The 22,271-nt window shown below is 47.6% G+C and overlaps 1 protein-coding gene and 1 long non-coding RNA gene across 13 annotated transcripts in view; one reads left to right on the forward strand and one right to left on the reverse strand.

The window, feature by feature from the left end:
* LOC110397871 lies at positions 11,835–12,842 on the reverse strand. The gene is made up of 2 exons (XR_002438025.1): positions 12,706–12,842; positions 11,835–11,970 (listed from the first exon to the last, which is right to left on the reverse strand). It is a non-coding gene; the product is annotated as an uncharacterized LOC110397871 (long non-coding RNA).
* Positions 11,964–22,271, forward strand: part of PCDH10 (protocadherin 10) — a 36,126-nt gene continuing 25,818 nt past the window's right edge. For all 12 annotated transcript variants that reach the window (XM_021394821.1, XM_021394818.1, XM_021394822.1 and 9 more), the window contains exons 1-3: positions 11,964–15,120; positions 16,436–16,494; positions 17,066–17,172. In XM_021394821.1, the coding sequence (XP_021250496.1) occupies positions 12,517–15,120; positions 16,436–16,494; positions 17,066–17,172 (2,770 nt within the window). In that variant the 5' untranslated portion in view covers positions 11,964–12,516. The remainder of the gene's footprint in view (positions 15,121–16,435; positions 16,495–17,065; positions 17,173–22,271) is intronic.

Below are 22,271 nucleotides of genomic sequence, written 5' to 3' on the forward strand. Positions count from 1 at the left end.
AGATCTTTCATAAAATCTCTCTGACACAAAGACATTGAATTGTAAGTACCTTAATACAAAAGCAGACCTTTTAAAAGGGATTTACTTAAACTTTTAATACACAAAAACAGCTGGAAAGGGAATAGAATGAAAATGAAGTAAAACAATCCTTATAGAAAATCTGTTAGTAAATTTGTCGTCTTCTCCATTAGAAACAAATGCAAACTACATATGCAGTCAGCACCACATACACAATAGTCCTTTTAAGCCCAGCATTTTCTAGAAGATTAAGTGCCTGATCAAAAGAATACTGAAATTGCTGGAAATCTTGCTATTTGCTTGAAGAACTCTGGATTTGGTCCATACTTATTTTGTTAAGAATGAGTGCTCAGGGCAACTCAGTTTAAAGCTATAAGAAAACAACTCTGGTTATAACCTCCATAAAAAGATAATAAAAAGCAATGCATGCTTTCTTTTTATTTACTTTACCTACCATAATTATTAAAATGGAAACTTCCAGCACTTTGTTCCAATATCTAATCAAATTCATTTGGTCTGAGGAAACGAAAGGAAAATAGAAGGCACAGAAGTTGGGCTCCCTGTTCCAAGATGTATCATTACTTGCAGTGAAACTAATTATTATTTTATCCCTCAGTTTGAATTCAACCCAAAATGTATTTGTCAAAAAATAGAGAAGACAGCACGATATACGTTTTCTTTTTAGAAAAGGCTCTCCATGTTGCTGGTTCTAGGATTCCTGTGTGTCCTAACTGCCTATGGGTTTTCCTTAGAATTTCACTCAGAAGTTCATTAAATGCAAAGTCAGACTTCTACAACTGACGGTTTTATTTCCACTTGCATGTATGTATGTGTGTGCATGTATAGACTTTAGAGAGCCAAGTTAAAAAAAGGAATATAGCATCAAATGATAAACACAAAGAACATGATTCCAAAACATTTTAACTAAAGCATATGCTGGTTGGATACAGAACATTCCTAATTTCAGGCAAAACTTCTACTGTTTGCAGTGAGTGCCAGAGAAAATAAGTTTGTATTGTTCCTGTAAGAGAAAAACAAACACACACAAAACCATGATTAAAGAACTGCTGTCCACTGGCTGACAAACACGGATAGATTTGAAGGACAAACGAAGCAGGATCTCATCTTACTCCAAATAAAAATCAGTGCAAACAACTCCAGCTATTTAAATGGCAACAGAACAGATGCGTAAGTTATGATGCTCTTACTGCTGGAAAGGTTAAACCATTTTGTAAATCTTTTTCTACCACTCTCACAAACTGAGAGCTGTTATTGCCTAACGTCACATTTGGTGACCAGATGGTACCGAGGAAACCTCTATTCTAATTCAAAGGGATTTTAATACTTCTGCTAGAATTATTAGATCATTAATATGTGATTAGTGTCTTCTATACATGAGTAGATAGATCGTATATGTGATATCTGATCATCCAGCAAGAACAAGCTGGATTAAATTCAGGTTAATCATATAATCACAATTCTAGCATATGAGACAAATCAAGCAATATGGAACATCAGCTGACTTCTTCCAAGTTAAGACAGATATTATAAATGATCCAGCATAGAGTGGACATCCAGTAAACCTTGCCACTACAAAATTAACCTGTCTAAATATTCCGAAGACATCTGACTGAGCCAAACACGTGTGCATCAGGCTGCATTTTGGCCACAACACTTTTGATGCAGCACAGGAAGCTCTAACATTGCCCTTTTCAAACTGCCAAACCACCACTAAGTTCCTAGAAAAGGTTCTCAGACTTCTGCCTTTAGAACATCCAAAGCAGACCTTTCTACCTGAGCATCATTTCAGTAGGCGGACTTCTGGAAAACCCTCCTCAGATTAGGGTCACACATGACAGTGAAGTGCAGTTCCTGTATAGAACCGTTTTATTCACTGATCTAATGAAGTGTTTCACAGAGCAGAAATATTATTATACCCACCCTGCCATTTATATATATAGAAAATTCAGACAGATGTAGATAGATATAAAAAGACTGAGGCACAGAGTAGTACAGCAGATCTTCCAAATCACTACCACTACCAAAGCAAGAGTACAAGCTGCAATCTTTGGTACTACATCAAATATCTGTGTTTGCCTTTCCCTAAAAACATATACGATCTGGAAACTGCTTTATTACAGCAATTACTTCTAGAAATTTTCAGAACCAAATTATTACACAGACAAGTCATTTTGGCATGAGAAAAAAATTGTGGTTATGTATTTTTTTTCCTAGCCACATTTCTTCGTGATATTTCAGATTAGAATACCAATCAGATATTACCCTCCATCTTCCTCCAGAGACCACAACACGAAGTGGTTAAGAGTATGTATTACCTATTGAAATTTCTAAAAGGGAGCATTAAAATTTAGAGATTTATGTACACAATTCTGTAGATAAAGGGCTTTTGATGATGTGAAAATCTTCTGAATTCTGCCTTGTAAGCCTATAGGTACACTGCAAAATCAATGTACACAACTATTATTTGGCTTTTCTATCTCTGACTGCAATAGGAACAGCACTTCTGAAGCTATTTATTAGCATTTTGGTAATATCATAAAGGTTACTTCTTCCTTCCTAATTATGCTTATGTTCCTTTCTGTGCTAAGCAAAATATGGCAAAGGGTCAAAAGTGTGTATCTTTCCCCCCCCCCCCGAGAAAACAGCGTTACAAATGCTTTCTGATCACCTTCAGATTCTTCTTAGAAACTGTGGTCAGACTAAAACTGTGGGACACCAGTGCTCCCTGGGTCCCTACTGCCAGGCATTACAGCTCCAGGGGTGAGCTGCAGACAACCTTCTAACACCTTATTACAGATGAGACTTTCCCAATTAAAGCCTCTGATAGAACACAACTAGTAATGGTGGTAAATCATTAAAAAATATTCCCACTCTGCTCTTGACCCCACTATTTGCAGGAAACAATTCCCTTTCACTGTGTCCTGCAGTAACAGGGGAATCTGTGAAAGCCAGCAAACTCCTGAATGCTCTTCAAAGCTAAGAAAATCCAAGTTTTCCTACAACTTTTCCAAGAGCTTCCCACTCTACGCTAAATCGCATTTACATGCTTCATTCTTCCATTTTACTCTTCCCACAATTTGAGTCTCAGCCCCTTTTCCCTCCTTTTTCTGCAAATCCCTTTGCTTTCACACCCAACTCATGCACAGCTATCACAGTGCCCGAATTACGTTTTCCTCCACCAAACTGACTCTGGCTCTGTGTTCGGGGGACAAACACTCCTGTCACGTACGTACAGCAGCGCAGATTACTATGCAACAGTGTGCTGCATCGCTGCTTTTATAGGCAGAGCTCTTTGTACAGCATTATGCCGATTGCTTGCAACCCAGCTGCTGCCTCCCCCAGCTGCAAGATGTGCCGGACCATCCCTTGGAAGCAGCTGCTGCTGGGAGGGATGCTCTTGCTCCCGCAGCAGCATGGCCATGCGCTGGTATTTGGTAGCCGGGAGAGCAGTCTCCGAGCTCGGACAGCACCGAGCTGTGCCTGCGCAGAACTCCAAGAGGTTGCCTCTGACTCAAGGCAGGGTCCTCTGCTCCTGCTGAACTCCATGGCAGCTGCACTCCCCTCTCCCATGCACAAGCATCTTGCAGCACTGTCATTTCTTTCCAAGCTCAACATCAAGGTCTGTGTAATTACATATAAGCATATGTATAGGATTGTATATGCATGTGGTACTTCAAAAAGATTTGCATAGTAAAGCCTGCAAAACAAGAAAACGACAGAATTAAAGGAAGCAGGTGTGATTCAGCAGCTTGCTTGTGGGCATATTATGAGACAGCCACATGTGGCTGCAAGCTGCTTTGGTGCTTATCGTGCCAGCCCCCCGCTCCCTGTAAAGCTGCAGTCAGCCCCTCATCACACCCCAGTGCTTTGTTAGCATTTGTGTCAAAATACACTCGATGGTAGTGCTGCAGCCCCTCCCAAAAGTGGGGAGCTGGGGCACACATTGCATACATTAACATACAATGGCATAGGGCATGCAAGACATTTAACTGTAAGATCATCTTTTCCTGCCTGGTGCTGTGTGCCTTGTGCTGTGCTACCGTACCCGGAGAAGCTGAAGTTCTGCAGGCACTAGCCAGCTCAGATCCAGCACTCGCAGCCCTGCTCATTGTGCGCACCGCACTGATCCAACAGAAGCTGTCCTGAAAAAAGACCCTATCCCAGAACAGACCTCTGGTACTTTTGGAGTGCCTCACTCCAGTGAACAAATTGCAGGACTGCTGGGCAGCGGGGAGGGATCTTTTAACAGCAGAGAGCCACAAAGCATAGGCACATGAGGAGCAGCAACACGAGCGATTTTAAAATCGAGCATTTATTATGCATCTTTCATACTTAGGGAATAACATTTCCCCAGTGCTGCTGAGTGAGGCGCAGCGCTCAGTGCCCCTCGCTGCGAGGTTCTGCTGAGCAGGGCACAGCCCCAGGGTGCCCAGGGACCGCTGCTGGCACAGCCGTGGTCATGCTTTGATTTCTTAATTGAAAAGCTGCGGTTGTAGCAACACCAGGCCCCAACATCCGTAACAAGCAGGCTGCGGACCGTTGAGATCTATAGCACAGGCTACTCCTACTTCACCTAATTAAGTGATAGCTAGCGGTTGTGAACTCTTCTGTGCATGTATAAAGCCTGTTGATAAAAGGAAGAAAGGGGATACTAACAGTTTTTGTTTGATTGCAGTAGTTTAGGATGCTAAAGAGTCTGGTAGGGTATTTATCTGTGTTACTATGGTCTAGTTGCTTTTGCTTTCATGTCTGATTTGCTTTTTATTTTTCTCTTGCCGCTTTTGTTGCACTGATGTTTTTAGTTATTTTTCTGTGCCTTAGCTCTTGTGACTTTGCTTTTCTTCCATTCTGCATGTTTTTCCTCTATATATGCTTCTTTTCCCCTACTTTCTCCTGTTCCCTGCCACCAGTGGGAGTATTAAATGTGTGGATAAGTGTACACATGCTTTGAATCTATATCCAGCTCTGCACAACCCCAGAAATAATTACTTTGAGAAAAATGGTGTTCATCCTCCACAGCAATTGTGTGGAACTTATGAACTCACACAGCTGTTGTCATGCAGGCTGCCCTCTAAGCAGGAGTTGTGAGAGAATCTGTCTAGCATAGACTCTTCAAGGACCAGCTTATGAACTTCAGAGTGTGGAAACTGAAGCTTTTTAAGGACTCCTTACTTTCATGCATCTTCCTGAGGATGGCAAAAACCACTTGAGGCCTCCATCTGCTAGATTCGCTCTTCCAAAATGCAGAGGTGGCCAAAGTTTTGAATTGAGCACTGGTATTTTTTTTACGTAAGCAAATAACATATCTTCCCTGGTTATTCTTATACCTGACTGAATAGCTGGAACTTCCTCAAGGTTGAAACAGGGCCCTTCCGTAACACTGTGGGAAGGCCGACGCTGCCCCCCTGCAACTAAAAGATGAAAGGGGAGCACTTGATCATATAGTCTAATGGAAGATTCATATAGAAAACAATGCAGACTTAATCATTGCTAGTGCAAGTAGCTTCACATAGAACAGCTATAAAAATACAGATGTGCACTCTCTTCTCGAGTGATTAAATAATTGTTGACCACTTTTCTCATCTTATTCCTTTCCCTTCCTAGTCAGTGCTATTGTTACCTGTTGTGTATCTGGCAAGGTTCCTCAGGAAAGAATTGTGCTGATGGCTACACAGAAAACTGAGGCCTGAGAATGTAAATGCTCCTGGGCAACCTATTTTTTTGTGTGTTTATTCTGTCAAGCACTGTACATACAATATTATAAGAATAAAACTTCTACATTCTTAAATACTGCTTTCAAGCTGAACCTCAAAACAAGCTACACTTTACTTCAAGGCTTGAACTTCCTGTTGAAAAGAAAATCAACAGAACAAGTTTCTTTATCGTGAGTAGCTATATTTACCTACGACTTTGAGTGTACAATAAGAAGCTTAAGAGTATCTCAAGCTACCGGAGTTTTTCACTGCAGTTTTGTCCTCATTTGCACCAGTAATCATTCAACCTTAGCAGCATTTGTTAAATTCAGATGCACGTCAACTGGATTCCTATAAAGTTAAAAAAAAAAAAAAAAAAGAGTGCAGCTGATTGAGTTATACCAGAGAGAGAGAAATGTATACAGAAAATAGGGGCTTGATGATGCCTGCCTTGATAAAGGGGATAATATTTTGCTTCTCAGCTGATGCGATAGCCTGGTTTCTATCTACGGACTACTAAACTATATTTCTGAAAACCCTAGTTAAATGTCAGATAATTTGCCTTATGGAAGGGTTTTGTAAAAAACATCTTCATCAGGTAAGTTAGACGCAAAGACATTGTCTCCCTCCTGCAACTAAATGGATGAATTAAAAGGAGTATGTGCTTTAAACTGATTGCCTTCTGTAATGTCATTTCCATGGGTTTAGAGTGAACCCGTAATGCTACCATTAAAATAAATTCAATATAGTCAGATTTCCCATCACGCAGGGAACAGATAAAAAATAACAGGACATGAGGCAAGCTTATAGGAATTGGACCCCATGTATCTTAGTTAGCATAAGCCAGTCATGCAGAAGTGAGTGTTCTGAAGTGACCAGGACTTCAGGTGCTCTGATATGGATGCTCTAAAAATGCCTGGTGATGAGAACATGTTGAGAGCTTAACTATGGAAAATCAGAGGGTTTGGGTTTTTTTTTTTGTTGTTTTTGTAGTTATCTCAACACAGGCTTAAATCAGCTAAGAACACGAGTCATTAAAGCAGGCTGGCATTATTTTTAACAGACATTATAATGAAGCTGCTTGAAAGCCGGAGAAAGTGGGATAGGAGAAATGGACTATACCCACTTACTGCATCATGCTGAGCAGCCTCTTGCCACTTGAGCTGTCACCTTGAAATCTGTACGAATGCTCGGGGACAAAGGAAAGGAGGCAGAAGCTGGCCTTAAATCCCCAATGGATGCATCCAGTGCAACTCTATTCTGGACTGCAGTGTATCCACTGTAATCGTTATTCGGAAGAACTCCCAGCGCCTTCCAGAGATCAAATCTGATCACTGGCACAGTACAGAGTGTGTAATGGAGTAATACTTTGTCTTCATTTATTAAAACAGCTGTCTAAGGTCATAAATACAACGAGTTGTTTTTATCACCGGGAGTCCTCCCATAAGCATGAGGATGATGATTAACATCATTGCTCCAATTCTGCTTACATCTACAAGCTTGCAGCAGATGCTCGGCTCCGGCATTGTTTAAAAGCCATCAGAGAATGTCTCGATTGCCAGTGACCTCTGCGAGAACTTTGGTGGCTGTGTATTGATCTGACCCAAGGAGTGCTCCTCAGGCAAACATGAAGGCAGGCTTTTTTATTGATTAGCCAAATGGGGTAGCCTTCCTGTTTTGTCTCCTCATTGGCAATTAAGAAAGAAATCCATTGAGGGAGTGGTGGCAGTGAACCTTTCCCTCTGACACAAATAACCTTAATCAGGCTTCTTAGTTAATTTCTGAAATTGTGCAGTATCGACCTCTGTTTGAAGCAGGATTTTCATCCCATGGTCCTTTCAGTAACACATACACATCTTCCAGTTAGCAAAGCGGGCTTTATTCTAATGGTGACATCTTTTACAATCCTAATCACATCACTGATTCCAGTAATCTTTCTGGCGCTAAGAGCTGTTATTAATTCTCTCAAAGGGGACCTGGGTGGGGTTTGTATATATTTTTTTAAACCTAGATAATTAAAATTACACCAAGCAATAGCAATCTAAGATTAGGGGTAGAGGGGAGAAGAGGGGGAAAAATCCACAATTCTCTGTGTTTTTAACACACAAACAGTGAAGAGGCCACAACGCTCCTCAGACTAAGGCCAATGCCCGAACTTCATTTTGGTAACTCGACTAAAAAGTGGGGAGCAGCATTCTACTCCCCAAACCATGTTAGCAAAAGAAGTTGCTCAATCCAAAATGCAGCACTTGGGCATTTCTGACCTATGTGACTCCTTTTGTTTTAAACTAGTGAAATAATGCACTTGGGTAATGAAAAATAATCAGTTAACCCCTTAAATGAGCGCAAAAATCCTCTACCTCATCTTCGCCAACTCTGTTTTAAACCAATTCAAACAAGGGCAGGTCTTGCTTGTCCTTAGCGTCAAGAAAGATTTTAGCCTAGGGACCACTGAAATAACTGGGAATATTCATTGCTCATGCCGCTATGACTTCATCACTGCCCTGTGTTGAAGGGCGAGAGAGTGTGGCTGTGAAGCTGGAAGCCTTGGGCTTGGGGCACTGTAATGAAGCTGAATCTGGGGCTAAGCCATCCCCTGTGTGACAGCTATTCTCACCCCTTGTGCACAGGCACTCATCTTTTCATGCTGGTTCTCTCCCAGCGTGCATGAGCTAAACAAAAAGTTTCTTCTCTTCAAGAAAACCAGTGCAAACCTGTAAAAGGAGATGCTAGCAAAGTTCTGACTGGGCAGGAGCATTATTTATTGTATGTTCTCCTTGTGAGAAAAATGCCCCCTCGGCAGCCACAGCCCTTGGGGTGCCAAGGAGGCACGTGAGGATGCTGGCAGGGAGCAGAGCTCGGCTTCCAAAGGTGCTATCCCCGTCTGTATCATGGTGATCCCATCTATTTACATCTCTGGGTCGCAGCACGGACTGAAACGCGGCGATATGAGAGATCGGTCTTCATTTGGCAAAGTAACTGCCAAATTAAATGATGACAAATAGAAAAGCTAAAAGCCGCGGTGCCAGGGGTCCGGTGGTAGCCCTCTGCCTTAGTGATGGGTAAAGACACAAACCTCGGCTGGTGCAGCAGACACGCTCCCGGTTTAAAGACAGCCCTCTGAGTTTTCATTTAATCAATACCCCCTATCGAAGAGAGCGACGTAGAGCATTAGAACTAAAACAGTGTTATTAGAAAATGATATACTGCACATTAGGATGTATAATTCATGTCGCCTTCATTTGCTCAGACCGTCGTGAAAATCCATAAATCATTTTCTCGTTCATGTTATTGCCCAAATGCAATTTGTCATTCCGCATTAGAGGGCTGCCTCAGATCAGCGACGCTTTTAATTCGCCGCTCGGGGTTGAACACAGCGCGGCCCGACGCGCGGCAGCGGAGCCGCCCGGCAGTGCACCCACAAAATGGAGGCGCCCGGGGAGCGGGCGGGGGTCTGTGCGCCGAGCTGCGGCCCCGCCCGGAACCCCGCGGCAGCGCCCGCCGGGGGCGGCGTGAGCGGGGCTGCTCGCGCTGCGCTCAGAGGCGTAGATACGCATCTATCCGCGTTGCCGTGCGGGTTCTGCCCCGAGCATCGCGCTGCCGCGCGGGGAGCGCCCCGCCGCCGCTCCCGGGGAGGGGCCCCGGCCCTGCCGCCGCCCTCACCTCGGCCGCCCCGCCGCTCCTCGGTCCCGATTTCCTCGACGGCCACTGCCGGCCGAGTCCCGCCGCCCCCGCCCCACGCGTGGGTGACGCCCGGCCGCAGGGCGCCGGGGGCTCCGAGCCGCTCCCCCGTCTGCGGCTGCCGAGCGCCGTCCCGGCACCGCCCGCCCGCAGCCGCCGGCTTTTCCCGAGGAAAGCCGCTGTATGGCAAACGCCGGCCGGGGCTGCGGGGGCGGCGCGGCGCTCGGGGGCGCACCGCACCGACGGTTCCCCGCTCCCGGCCGCTGCCTTTCCGCTCCCGCTTCACGCACCCCCTTTGCCACCGTGGGCTTCGAGCGGCCGCCGGCGTGAGGCCGGCCCCGGCCGTCAGCAGAGCGGCATGCACCCCCCTCCCCCACGGCGGGCAGTGAGGGGACAGGGCGAAGCGCCGCGGGGAGCGAGAGGCCGGGCCCTCCGCTTTCCCCCGCGGGGCCGGCGGGCGGGGCCGGGAGGCGCAGTGCGGCGCTGTCGCCGCTGGGGGGCGCCCGACGCCCGCGATTGCGGCCGGGCCGGCGACGGCGCGGGGGCGGCCTCTGGCCGCTGGGAGGGCTCCGTCAACGGCCGTCGCGCGGGACGCGGAGCCCTCCGCCCCCAGCGCGCTGAGCCCCGCGGGAGCCCGGCGGCCGTGAGCGGCTGTCATCGCCCCGCGCGTCCAGCTACCAACCGCCGCGTCCCCGCGCCGGGCGTGACGCCGGGGTCACGCAGCTGCCGGCGGCTGCTCTGCCCGCGACTCGCCTCGACGCGGCCCCATCGCTCCCCAGGGCGACGGGGATGCGTCTGCATCGCGGGGGGTGACGCGCTGCTGCGTGACCGCAACGGAAAGTGCGGAGAGCAGCGGAGCGTGCGCGGGGAGCGCTCGCTGCCCGGCGGGGGTCGGGGTCCCCGCCCTGTGGCGCAGAAGCTGTTCCCACCTGCTGCGTGATGTCCCTTAGAAACCATAAAGCAACATTTATGGGGGAATAAAAAGTTATATTAAATCTTTTGTTCTCTTTATTGTTTTGTAACGCTACAGAACGTAACTTGAGTTGTACGCAACGCGCGGCTCGGCCCGCAACGGAGTCCCTCAGGGCCGCCAGCACCGCCCCGCTCTGCCGCCAGCCCTCTGCCCGAACCCGGCGCGGCGGCACGGGCGGCCCTCCGTGGAAGGACTGACTTTATTTGGCGCTGTCTGGGTGCCAGGGGGAGAGGGCTGTGAGCCGCGGAGCTCCGCAGCGGAGCGCTGCGCGGCCGCTGCCGGCCCCGAACCCTCGGCGGAGTCCACGCAGCGTGGAGAGCGCGGGCACGGGGACAGCGCTGCTCGGGATGGAGCTCCTCGCTGGGAAACGACCACGTCGCGGCTCTCGGTTCGCCGCCTCTCGCTGCCCTTCCGCGCACGCACACAGCGAGGCGCTGCCCTTCCCCCGCGGAGCGCGGGGCTCCTTTTCCCACCCACCCGCACCCGTTTCTGTTCCGCGAAGGGAAATTCCAAAGATGAAGCGGGGGAAAACGGCACGGGGCTGTGGCACCTGGGGTTGGATGGAGCTGGAAACACCGCGCGGATGGAAGGAAAGTCGCGCTTTCTCCACTCTCACACTAATTAGCTAAGGCAGCCCAAGAGGGGAAGAAATTTTGTCAAGTTTCCCTTTGTTTACGGTTTTCTCACAACGCTGCCGCGCTCGGTCTGGGAAAGGAAAGTTGGTGCCTGGTGGAAACTCCCTCTCTAAGGAGATGGCTGTTTACCATTACCCGTGTGTGCGCGCTGATGACGAGCGGTGATTTCCCTTACTCCGCCAGGGGAATAGCTGCCTAGCTAGCTAGCTAGCTGCCTGCCCGCCCGCGCTGCCCGCCCTGTCTCCGCTGCCTGCCCTCCTGCCTACGCTGCCCGCTTCGCCTGCCTGCACTGCCTATGCTGCCTGCGCCTCTTTGCCCGCCTGCCCACCCGCCTCTGATGCAGCCAACCTGACGTGCGCCGCGGCCAATAGGGTGCCGCCCCCGGGGGCGTTGCTGCCAGCTGATTGGTTGGCAGGAGCCGAGCGCTGCGCAAAAACAGCGCAGCCGAGCGCTCCCGGCTCAGAAACTGCCGGCAGAGATCAGAGGAGCGGAGCCGGGCTGGAGCCGGGACGGGAGGAGAGCGGCGGCAGCGGCAGCAGCAGCAGCAGCAGCAAGCAGAGAGAGGGGTTAGGCGCAAAAGCGGCAAGAGAAAAAAAAAAACTGATCGGCACGTCCATAAAACGCAGAGTGATGATGATGATGAACATAAGAATAGCAATAAAAGAAGAAAATGAAAGACTATTGATAGAAGAGAGAAAAATCTAAGATCTAAGATCTTTAAATAAAAAGAGGAAATCCCAGAGAAATCAGGGAATGAAAGTTTGGGTAGAGAAGCTGTTCTCTGCCGCTTTTGATATAAAACGCTTCTGCGGGTTATAATTTTATTATTATTTTTTTTAATTTCGCGATTTTCTGCCTTTTCCTTGCCTCCGAAGAGGGCATGTCCACCGGCTCCGCCAGCAGCGTCTCCCCCTCCAGCTCCCACCAGGAAGACAAACCGAGGACAATCCTGAAATACAAAAATTTCTTCTCTGGGATTTGCTGCTGCTGCCGCCGCTGTTGCTGCCGCGGTGCAGTGCCAAGACTCTCGGAATAAATAAAAGCGGGCTACTGTGCGCCTGTAGATGCGGGCAGCTAATAGCTATTATTAGTTGGCCATTGATTTCGAAGATCACAGATGAAGTGGGGACGCCTTTCTTCTTCATTTGGTCAGCGTGTGAAACAATAATACTCGTAACAAATAGGAGGGAGATGGGGGTGAAAAAAAATCTTAATATGATTCAGAAGAAATAATACCTAGCGCACTCCCCCCTAAACCGGAGCCCCCGTTCCTTCCCCCTCCCCGCTCCCTCTCTCGCCACACGCTCGCAGGCGCGGACACGCACACGCACACACACACACACACAGGCGCGCACACACACACACATCCACACACAGGCGCACGCACTGTGCTGTGTGCTTTCGGAGGAGGTGGAGGAGGTGGTGGTGGTGGAGGCTTTTGGAAAAGGAGGAAGAGGTGGTGTTGGGGAGGGGGGGATCTCTTTCCCCGTTGGAGATGATCGTGCTATTCCTCTTTGCCTCGCTCTGGATGCTGGAGGGGGCCCTCGGCCAGCTCCATTACACAGTGCAGGAAGAGCAGGAGCATGGCACGTTCGTGGGGAATATCGCCGAAGACCTGGGCTTGGACATTACAAAACTTTCGGCTCGCCGCTTCCAGACGGCGAGCAACTCCCGCAGCCCTTACCTGGAGCTCAACCTGGAGACCGGGGTGCTCTACGTGAACGAGAAGATTGATCGCGAGCAGATCTGCAAGCAGAGCCCCTCCTGCCTGCTGCACCTGGAGGTCTTCCTGGAGAACCCCCTCGAGCTGTTCCGGGTGGAGATCGAGGTGCTGGACATCAACGACAACCCACCCTCCTTCCCGGAGCCCGACCTCACCGTGGAGATCTCGGAGAGCGCCACGCCGGGCACCCGCTTCCCCCTGGAGAGCGCCTTCGACCCCGACGTGGGCACCAACTCGCTGCGCACCTACGAGATCACTCCCAACAGCTACTTCTCGCTCGACGTGCAGACGCAGGGCGACGGCAACCGCTTCGCCGAGCTGGTGCTGGACAAGCCGCTGGACCGCGAGCAGCAGGCGGTGCACCGCTACGTGCTGACCGCGGTGGACGGCGGGCAGCCCCAGCAGCGCACCGGCACCGCCCTGCTCACCATCAGGGTGCTGGACTCCAACGACAACGTCCCCGCCTTCGAGCAGCCCGTCTACACCGTGTCGCTGCCGGAGAACTCGCCGCCGGGCACGCTGGTGCTGCAGCTCAACGCCAGCGACCCCGACGAGGGGCAGAACGGCGAGGTCATCTACTCCTTCAGCAGCCACATCTCGGCCCGCGCCCGGGAGCTCTTCGGCATCGCGCCGCGCACCGGGCGCCTGGAGGTGAGCGGCGAGCTGGACTACGAGGAGAGCAGCGTGTACCAGGTGTATGTGCAAGCGAAGGACCTGGGGCCCAACGCCGTGCCGGCGCACTGCAAGGTGCTGGTACGGGTGCTGGACGCCAACGACAACGCGCCCGAGATCAGCTTCTCCACCGTGAAGGAGGCGGTGAGCGAGGCGGCGGCGCCGGGCACCGTGGTGGCCCTCTTCAGCGTCTCGGACCGCGACTCGGAGGAGAACGGGCAGGTGCAGTGCGAGCTGCTGCAGGGCGACGCGCCCTTCCGCCTCAAGAGCTCGTTCAAGAACTACTACACCATCGTCACCGAGGGGCCGCTGGACCGCGAGCAGCCAGGCGGCGACGCCTACACGCTGACGGTGGTGGCGCGGGACCGCGGGGAGCCGCCGCTCAGCACCAGCAAGTCCATCCAGGTGCGGGTGAGCGACGTGAACGACAACGCGCCGCGCTTCAGCCAGCCCGTCTACCAGGTGTACGTGAGCGAGAACAACGTGCCCGGCGCCTACATCTACGCCGTCAGCGCCACCGACCGGGACCAGGGCGCCAACGCCCAGCTCGCCTACTCCATCCTGGAGAGCCAGATCCAGGGCATGTCCGTCTTCACCTACGTCTCCATCAATTCCGAGAACGGCTTCCTCTACGCGCTCCGCTCCTTCGACTACGAGCAGCTCAAGGAGTTCAGCTTCCAGGTGGAGGCTCGCGACGCCGGCGAGGAGCCGCAGCCGCTGGCCGGCAACGCCACCGTCAATATCATCGTCGTGGACCAGAACGACAACGCTCCCGCCATCGTCAGCCCGCTGCCCGGCCGCAACGGCACCCCGGCGCGGGAGGTGCTGCCGCGCGGCGCCGAGCCGGGCTACCTGGTCAGCCGCGTGGCGGCGGTGGACGCCGACGACGGCGACAACGCCCGCCTCACCTACAGCATCGTGCGGGGCAACGAGGCCAGCCTCTTCCGCATGGACTGGCGCACGGGCGAGCTGCGCACGGCGCGCAGGGTGCCGGCCAAGCGCGACCCGCAGCGGCCCTACGAGCTGGTGGTCGAGGTGCGCGACCACGGGCAGCCGCCGCTGTCCTCCACCGCCGCCATCCAGGTGGTGCTGGTGGACGGCGCGGCCGAGCGGCCCGGCGGCGGCGGCGGCGGCGGAGCGCTGGGTGCGGGGGTGGGTGCGGGGGGCGGCGGCGGCGGCGGCGAGCATCGGCCCAGCCGCTCCGGGGGGGACACCTCGCTCGACCTTACCCTCATCCTCATCATCGCCCTGGGCTCCGTCTCGTTTATCTTCCTGCTGGCCATGATCGTGCTGGCCGTGCGCTGCCAGAAGGAGAAGAAGCTCAACATCTACACCTGCCTGGCCAGCGACTGCTGCCTGAGCTGCTGCTGCTGTTGCCCTTGCTGCAGCCGCCAGGCGCGGGCCCGCAAGAAGAAGCTCAGCAAGTCGGACATCATGCTGGTGCAGAGCTCCAACGCGCCCAGCAACCCGGCTCAGGTGCCGGTGGAGGAGTCGGGCAGCTTCGGTTCCCACCACCACAACCAGAACTACTGCTACCAGGTCTGCCTCACGCCCGAGTCCGCCAAGACCGACCTGATGTTCCTCAAGCCCTGCAGCCCCTCCCGCAGCACCGACGCCGAGCACAACCCTTGCGGGGCCATCGTGACCGGCTACGCCGACCAGCAGCCCGACATCATCTCCAACGGCAGCATCCTGTCCAGCGAGGTAAGGCCGGGCCCCCGGCGGCCGCTGCGGGACCCTAGGGCACCGGCCGCGCCGCTGCGCTCCCGCGTCGCCTAACGAAGCCGCTGCCCGGCGGGGAAGGCGCTTCGCCTGCCTCCCCGTTCTAATTCACCTGCGGCTGCAGGAGTGGTGGGGGGGAGGGCCGGGAGCCCCCGCACCGAGTGGCGGCTGGGTCGGGCCGGCCCCCGCCCCCATAGAGCAGCCCGGGGCTCTCTGTGCCATTGGCTGCGGGCGGCCGAATCTGCTTGGAGGGGGGAGGCTGGCGCTTCTGAGTTTCTTAAAACTGCACTTTCCTCCCACGTCTCCTCCCCCAATACTCCCCCATGAAACCTTAGCATGTGCGAGAAAGGCTTTGGGGGAACTCCCTTCTGGGACTGTGAAAATCTCTGCAGTTAGCAGGAGCTTTAATTAATGTGTGAATTAGGGTCTATTAATTGACTCTTCTTTCCTCTCTCGCTTTCTAACTCAAAGCCGTGTTCGCTAAGAAAAGCATCGTGAAAGTGTTGCCATGAAATTATATGTCGAGATTTAAAGTTCCCTCTCGTCAAACACGTCGTCTGTGTTGCGATGCCCAGCGCGTAGAGAATTTCTGTCCCAGCGTATGGCTGTCACAGTGCTCTCCTGTTAATCGTTTTCTGGCTCTTTGCTTGTGTGCTGTGGAAAACAAACTCTCTTAATGTGAATACTGAAACCTGAACTCTGTCCACTCTGGCTGACGCGGTTTGCATGACATTTCCTAAAGCTGGATAAGTTTTGCAGTGCAGTGTCTAGTATTGGCTTTTAACATTGACTTTCCCTCAAAATGTCTGTAAAGCTCTGCCTTCTGCTGCTTTTTTGAGGGCTCAAGGCTATCTTGATGTATTTTCTTCCTTAGTGTGCAATAACTATACTGTCTCTCCCAATTTTTATACACTGGAATTGGAAACAGGCTGAAAACCAGATTACAATAAGTTTGTCTCAGAGCAAGTAGTACACAACTCTAGAAATAGTTTGGCTGATTTTTGTGGGAGTCCTTGTGATGCTTGACAGCACGCAGTGTGAGAAAACGTGTCAGAATCTCATCCCAAAGAACTTGGGGGGAAAAAATCCCTCACGCTTTCCCATATGTGTGGAGAAGAGTGTTTGGCTGTTCTGTTTTTTTTTTTCCTTATTCGTCCTAGAAATAGACTGTGTAGGCCTACTTGCAGCTAAACATTACTGTTTACAGTGAATATGAAGAGCTGCTCTTGTGTGTTTTCAGATGTTGGTTACAGAAATATCAAGTGTTCAAATATTTCTCAATATTTTTTTTTCCTAGACGAAACATCAGCGTGCTGAGCTCAGTTATCTAGTTGACAGACCCCGACGGGTAAACAGGTATGAGCTCCTTAGTCATGTTTTCATAATGCATGCTTTAGCAAGTGTGAATGTGATGCAGAAATGTGTTTACTGCAGATGTAAAATAGTAGCAAAGCAGTGGGAAAATGGATGTATGTAGACATATGAAATAAAACACTGTCAAGTAAATGAGTATGAATTACTGCTTTTTTGAATTGGTTTCAAAGTCATCTGAAAAGAGAACAAAATCTCATGTCTTATTAGTCTAAAACATCCTTTAAATACTTAGGAATCCTTCCTTAGAGTTTTCTGTATAACACTGGCCTAAGTAAAAATTTTGCCATCCAGTTTACGTCAATGATTCCAAATTATTGGTACCAATGACATGAAAAACAGACAGCATGGCAATGCCTACTGAGCATTTGGGCTAGGCTACCAGTGTCTGAAAAGGCAAGTTTTGTTCATGGTGGACAGAGTACCTCTGCAGAAGCAGTGCAGCAAGGCAGGCGTGAGTGACTGCAGCACCTTGTTTGGCCATGTGATGGCAGAAGAATGTTTTATGAGTTCCTCTTTAATGTTTATTCTAACGTAAAGATGTTTCTGTGTCTAGTTCTGCATTCCAGGAAGCAGACATAGTAAGCTCTAAGGACAGTGGTCATGGAGACAGTGAGCAAGGAGACAGTGATCATGATGCCACTAATCGAGGTCAATCCTCTGGTAAGTCTGATAAGAAAGTGGAAAGAGTCGATTTGTAAGTAGGGAGACTAGAATGAAGAGTTACCTGCACGAATGTAAAACATGAGTGGCATAAAATCACATAAGCATATTGCATGGAAGGCTGGGTTGAAGTCAGCTTGCCATTATGGTGACCTGGACAAGGAGACAATTTTGAACACTGTGCATTCAAGGGGCAGAACTTAATTCTTTCGATTTTGGGGGCTTGGGGTGTGTTATTGCTATGTCGTTGGCCATAGCAGAACTTCCTGCATGTGAAAATGAAGTTCTTGTACCTTTTTTTTTTTTTTTTTTTTCCTAACAGTAGACTTGCAGGATTGCAGGATTTCAAAGCACTAGGCAACTCTGTTTAGTAGGCACTTCAGCTGGCATGGCAGCGTGAAGTGCAAGGGGAGTTCCCAAGGGAAAGAATGAACCATCTGACTGAATGACAGCCAGACTCTGAGGATTTTTGCTCAGTGTGTGGAGACACATTGGGTGTTCTGAATGTGTAATACCTTAGCAATTTTAGAGGAGTGTTTTTTAATTCAAATTAATGCACCATATAATACAAGTGATCTCCATGCTAATAAGGCTAACATATTCTTAAGTACATTTCTTTCAATCCATACAAAGGAAATAAATGCCTTAAAACGTTATGATACAGCCATAATTTGAATCACCTAGAAACCATGTATATTGCAGCGTTATTCCTATGTGTGTAGCTTGCTGTCTTTGCTCTCATACTGTCAGCTTTCCTTTGAAAGGGACAGTTTTTGTTTAGAGTCTACGCACTGGAATTCATTCTTGCCCCTACACTGCATTTTAGCCACAAATGCAAAAGCTTTCCTCCCTACTGCAGCTTCCAAAGGTCTGGTATGCCTTGATTCAATACAGTGATTCTTTCCCCCTGTTTCTTCTATGCTCTGTCATGTATCTGGATTTGCTACCAGTGCGTCATTCAAAATACTGCCTGAGTTTCTCCAGTTTTCCTGTTTTGATTTATTTTTTTGTTGTTGTTCTTGGTGGTGGTGTTTTTTTTTTTCCTGACCCCTGTCTTAAAAGATCTCAGGGCAAGGAACTCAATGCTGTCATAGCAGTGCAGCATCTCCTGCATGCTGTTAGTATCCTCTATTTTCCTTCTGCTGTAGTCACTGTTCCCTTAATGATGGGAAACCCAGGAACCAGGGGGAAGAGGAGGCTGCTACAGGGCCCCTTTATATTGCTGCAAGTCATTAATATGCAGACCTAATGAGACTGAGAAGAGCCAAGAGTCTCCGGAGCTCCCTGCTTCTTGCAGGGCTTCATGCTAAATGAACAGAGTGCCTATTTTGTGTCTGGGAACCTGACAACAAACCATGTCTTGCCAGAAGTTTACATCTGAACACAGAGCCTCTTTCATTTTTGGCCTATATATGGCGTATGATTTATTGTTGTCTTAAAATGCCATGTATTTAGCCTCCCCACCCATTCTTTTGCACTGTTTCTGATGCAGCAACCAGCTACTGCATGATAAAAAAACTCCCTCTCCTCCTGCCCTCCCTGCATTCCATTTGTTTTTTTCTTTTATGCATTTTACTGCAGCAGTCATCTCAATGAAAATTTCAATCAGTTCAGTCCCTCAACATAATGAACCATAATAACCAAACAGGAGAGAAAAGTATAAACATCTGCAGAAGGGACTGGATTTGACTGATGGTGGGAATATAATCATACAGTTGCACATCAACTGAAAGCTATTTTCTTTTAGTTGCATCCAGTGTTGTTATTGTTGTGCCTCTGCTCTTTTCTTACTTCCAATTTTACAAGTAGTCTGTCTCAGATATGAACACTGCAACTATTGTCAGACTTGACATTTATTCCCTAAATGGGTGGTAAATTCCTTATTTTTGTTATTCGTATTTTACTAAATAGGGAGAAAAACTGTATTTCAAAAATAATTTCAAATCATTTAAGATTATGATGTGACTTATGAGCTATAACTTAAGTAGTGAATACATACGAAGTAATGAAAGCTGACAGTCTCGGGCTGCTTACAATTAATAGTTTTAACTGAAACCTCAAATATAGTTTCCAATTTAATATACTGCCACTGTGCTTTTGGAGTAATTAGCATGAGCAATTTTTAAAATGCTGGTTCCAAGTAAATATTTAAATACGACTATCTGAAGAAACTACTCATATTTTCTACCAATGTGTGATATAGTTATTCTGTAAGTTTTGGGCTGAATTTTGCTGTCATGATTCAAAGAATGTGCCCTTTGACATAGGTGATGACAAGATATTTTGATATGAAGACTTCACTCTTGCTATTAGCTTTTAGTGATTAATTTTATTAGACAAAATAAAAGCATAAATCTTGTTTGATCTTGAATGTCTAGAGAAAGTGTCTGAGGGAATCCCTTCTCAGTTTTTCAGTCATTCTGTTGCTTTATAATCAATTCTATCTAAATTATTAAAGGAAAACACGGTGTAACTTTTTAAAAGACATTTCCTAATACAGTACAGAATATTTATTTTCAAATGCATTGCATTTTTATCTGAAAATGTTTAGTTGACAAGTCTCATAAAAAAATATAACTTACTTCCTACCAATTTTTATTCAGCAACGTTTTGCTCGCAAAAGAGGCTTTTCATCTTCTGTGCACTACTTCTGTTACTGTTGCCAGTGAACGGTCCTATGGCATACACGTAGCTAGTCCATAGTAGTCCGTTGCTATGCAAGCTGACTGTCAAAGTCATGATGAATTATTAGTTGGGAAGGTAAACATGCAAGATGAAAATCTATCACAGTGTCATAGATGACTCTTGCAAAATTATTGACAAAAATTCTGCACGAAGCTGTTCTATATGTCATAAAATGCCCTATTATGTTTTGAAATAAGATTCTAGGTCACCTTTTGGCAGAATATGTTTTCTGGATAGTGATTTAATCATGGTTTTAAATGTTCTGAATGACTTTAAGGGATTCATGCTGTTCCCATCAAGGTAGCACTTGAACGTATTATTATTATCTACATTCTTACCTACCTTCATATCTACGAAGTAGGAAAGGACTGTCATCTGTATTTAGCAGAGAATGCCATGTAGTGGGATAATCAAAACTATTCAAGAGCCTAATTTTTATGGATTGAATAATCATTTCATTTAGGTAGGGTAAGGATCTGAGCTTTTTGGGGAAAAAAAAAAATAAAAACGGCTTTCCTAAGGTCGTGCAATAAGTTTTGGCTACTGGAGCAAGGGTTTCTCTAACCCCAAATGAGTGTTCTAATTACTTGTGCTCTTCTTCTCTATCTGAAAATTGTTGAGACAAAAGCAGTTATTTTGTTGTGGAACAAATGCAACTAATGCAGCACTACTACCTATTATTAACACACAGTATTTCAATCATGTTCTGTAGGAGTCATTTCTAAGCTTGAGGTTAGTTTATTTCCCATGGTTGATTAAATTCTTGGCCTCCCATGTGAAACTGCTGACTTGGGTGCCAATTAGTACTCTGTGTGTGTGTGTATGTTTAAATTGTGTGATTAGACACCTGTCCTATAAGATCTGGACTTTTGCCATCAATTTATTTCGTTTGGTTCGTCACTAGCTACTCAGCTTTCTCATATCAGATATGCAGAATTCTTTAAGATATTACCTTTATTTCCTTATTTTCACTGAATAGGCATGATCTCTGAGGTATGCTTCAGGAAGGAATATTCAAGATGAGAAGCTAAATACATATAATGCATGTTACATATTATGAAATGCATCAGCTTTTTCTTTTTTTTCTTTTTTTTTTTCACAATTTTCACAGTAGGCTGTACTGCACTGGACAGTATGCATTGGTGACTGAGATCTGAAATCAGATTTCCATTATTGAACTTTATGGAGGGAATCGATAGGGGTCTAATGCAAAGGCATAGAGTGAAACTTCACCTCGCACCTTTTCTGTACAGATTTAGTAAACCTCAAGAGGGTTAGTAGGCATTACTGCTAGGATGTAGAATAACTGTGGTATTTCAGTTTTCATGGAAACAAGAACCTGAGAGGTCTAAATGACTGGTGGTAAAGGGACAGGGAAAACCAGCATTCCTTCTAAGTCTGTTCAGAGTGACAGGTAAATCCTGTTTTGAAGATGGCTTGGGCTAACAGTCTGTCTTGGATAAAGTGAGAGTTAAACATTAAACATTAAGATGGCTTAGAAAAGTGCTTTGACTTGAACTGAGGTGGGGTTTTTTGTTTCTTTTTTGATTCTTCTTTCTTTGGGCTTCATGCTCAATAATGCTCACATCTCAATGGTCCGGACAGGGCTTTGAAGCTGTGATTTGGAAGAGCTGAATATCGAAGATCTTTAAGTCTTTTTTTCATGTTCTCATGCAGATGAAGTCATTTTTACCCAAGGCAGGACATCAATTACTTAACAAGTAAGAATGATAATAACTGTGTTTTATAAAGTCAATTTCTTCAGTAGAGAGAGTCTTCCACAAATAAGGTTAAAATCATTATCCTTATTTACAGACATGAAAACATGACTCACAGAGAAATTAGTAACTTGCTCAAGGATAATACAACTGAATAGGTAGCTGATCTGCTAACGGAGCTGCAAAAAGAAGTCCTGGTTCCCTATATCACACCTACCTCCCAAATAACCTTTAAAAAGCTACCACTGAAGAAGCAATAGATGCCATTTAGTGCTGCAGAAAAGACAAATTAATGAGGAAAAAAAAAAAGGACACACTTTGGGAAAAGCCTCTCAAAAACAAAACCACAAAAATATATTGTCTACGTTTAATTTATCTTTCTTCTTTTTTTTTCTTATTATTGTATCATTTACTCAGTAATGTATATATGAATGTGTTCACTCATTACTCTAAAGGCTTGATATATGGCTTTTCTCCTTTATTTAAATTAAGAAAAAATAAATTATTTAGAAATGGTTGTAGGCTTACTCTTCTCTTTGATCTTAAAGCGTCTTTCAAATCAATTAGAATTCATGCACACAGAAATTTTGCTTTTCTCCTTTAGAAATATTGAAAGGAAGCAAATTGGGAATATGCTTTAGAAAAGCAATGCTGCCAAGTATCGGATTCAAAGCACCTGAGCTCAGGAAATTCAGA

The sequence above is a fragment of the Numida meleagris genome, chromosome 4 (assembly GCF_002078875.1).
Source record: "Numida meleagris isolate 19003 breed g44 Domestic line chromosome 4, NumMel1.0, whole genome shotgun sequence".
In the NCBI taxonomy this organism is placed as follows: domain Eukaryota; kingdom Metazoa; phylum Chordata; class Aves; order Galliformes; family Numididae; genus Numida; species Numida meleagris.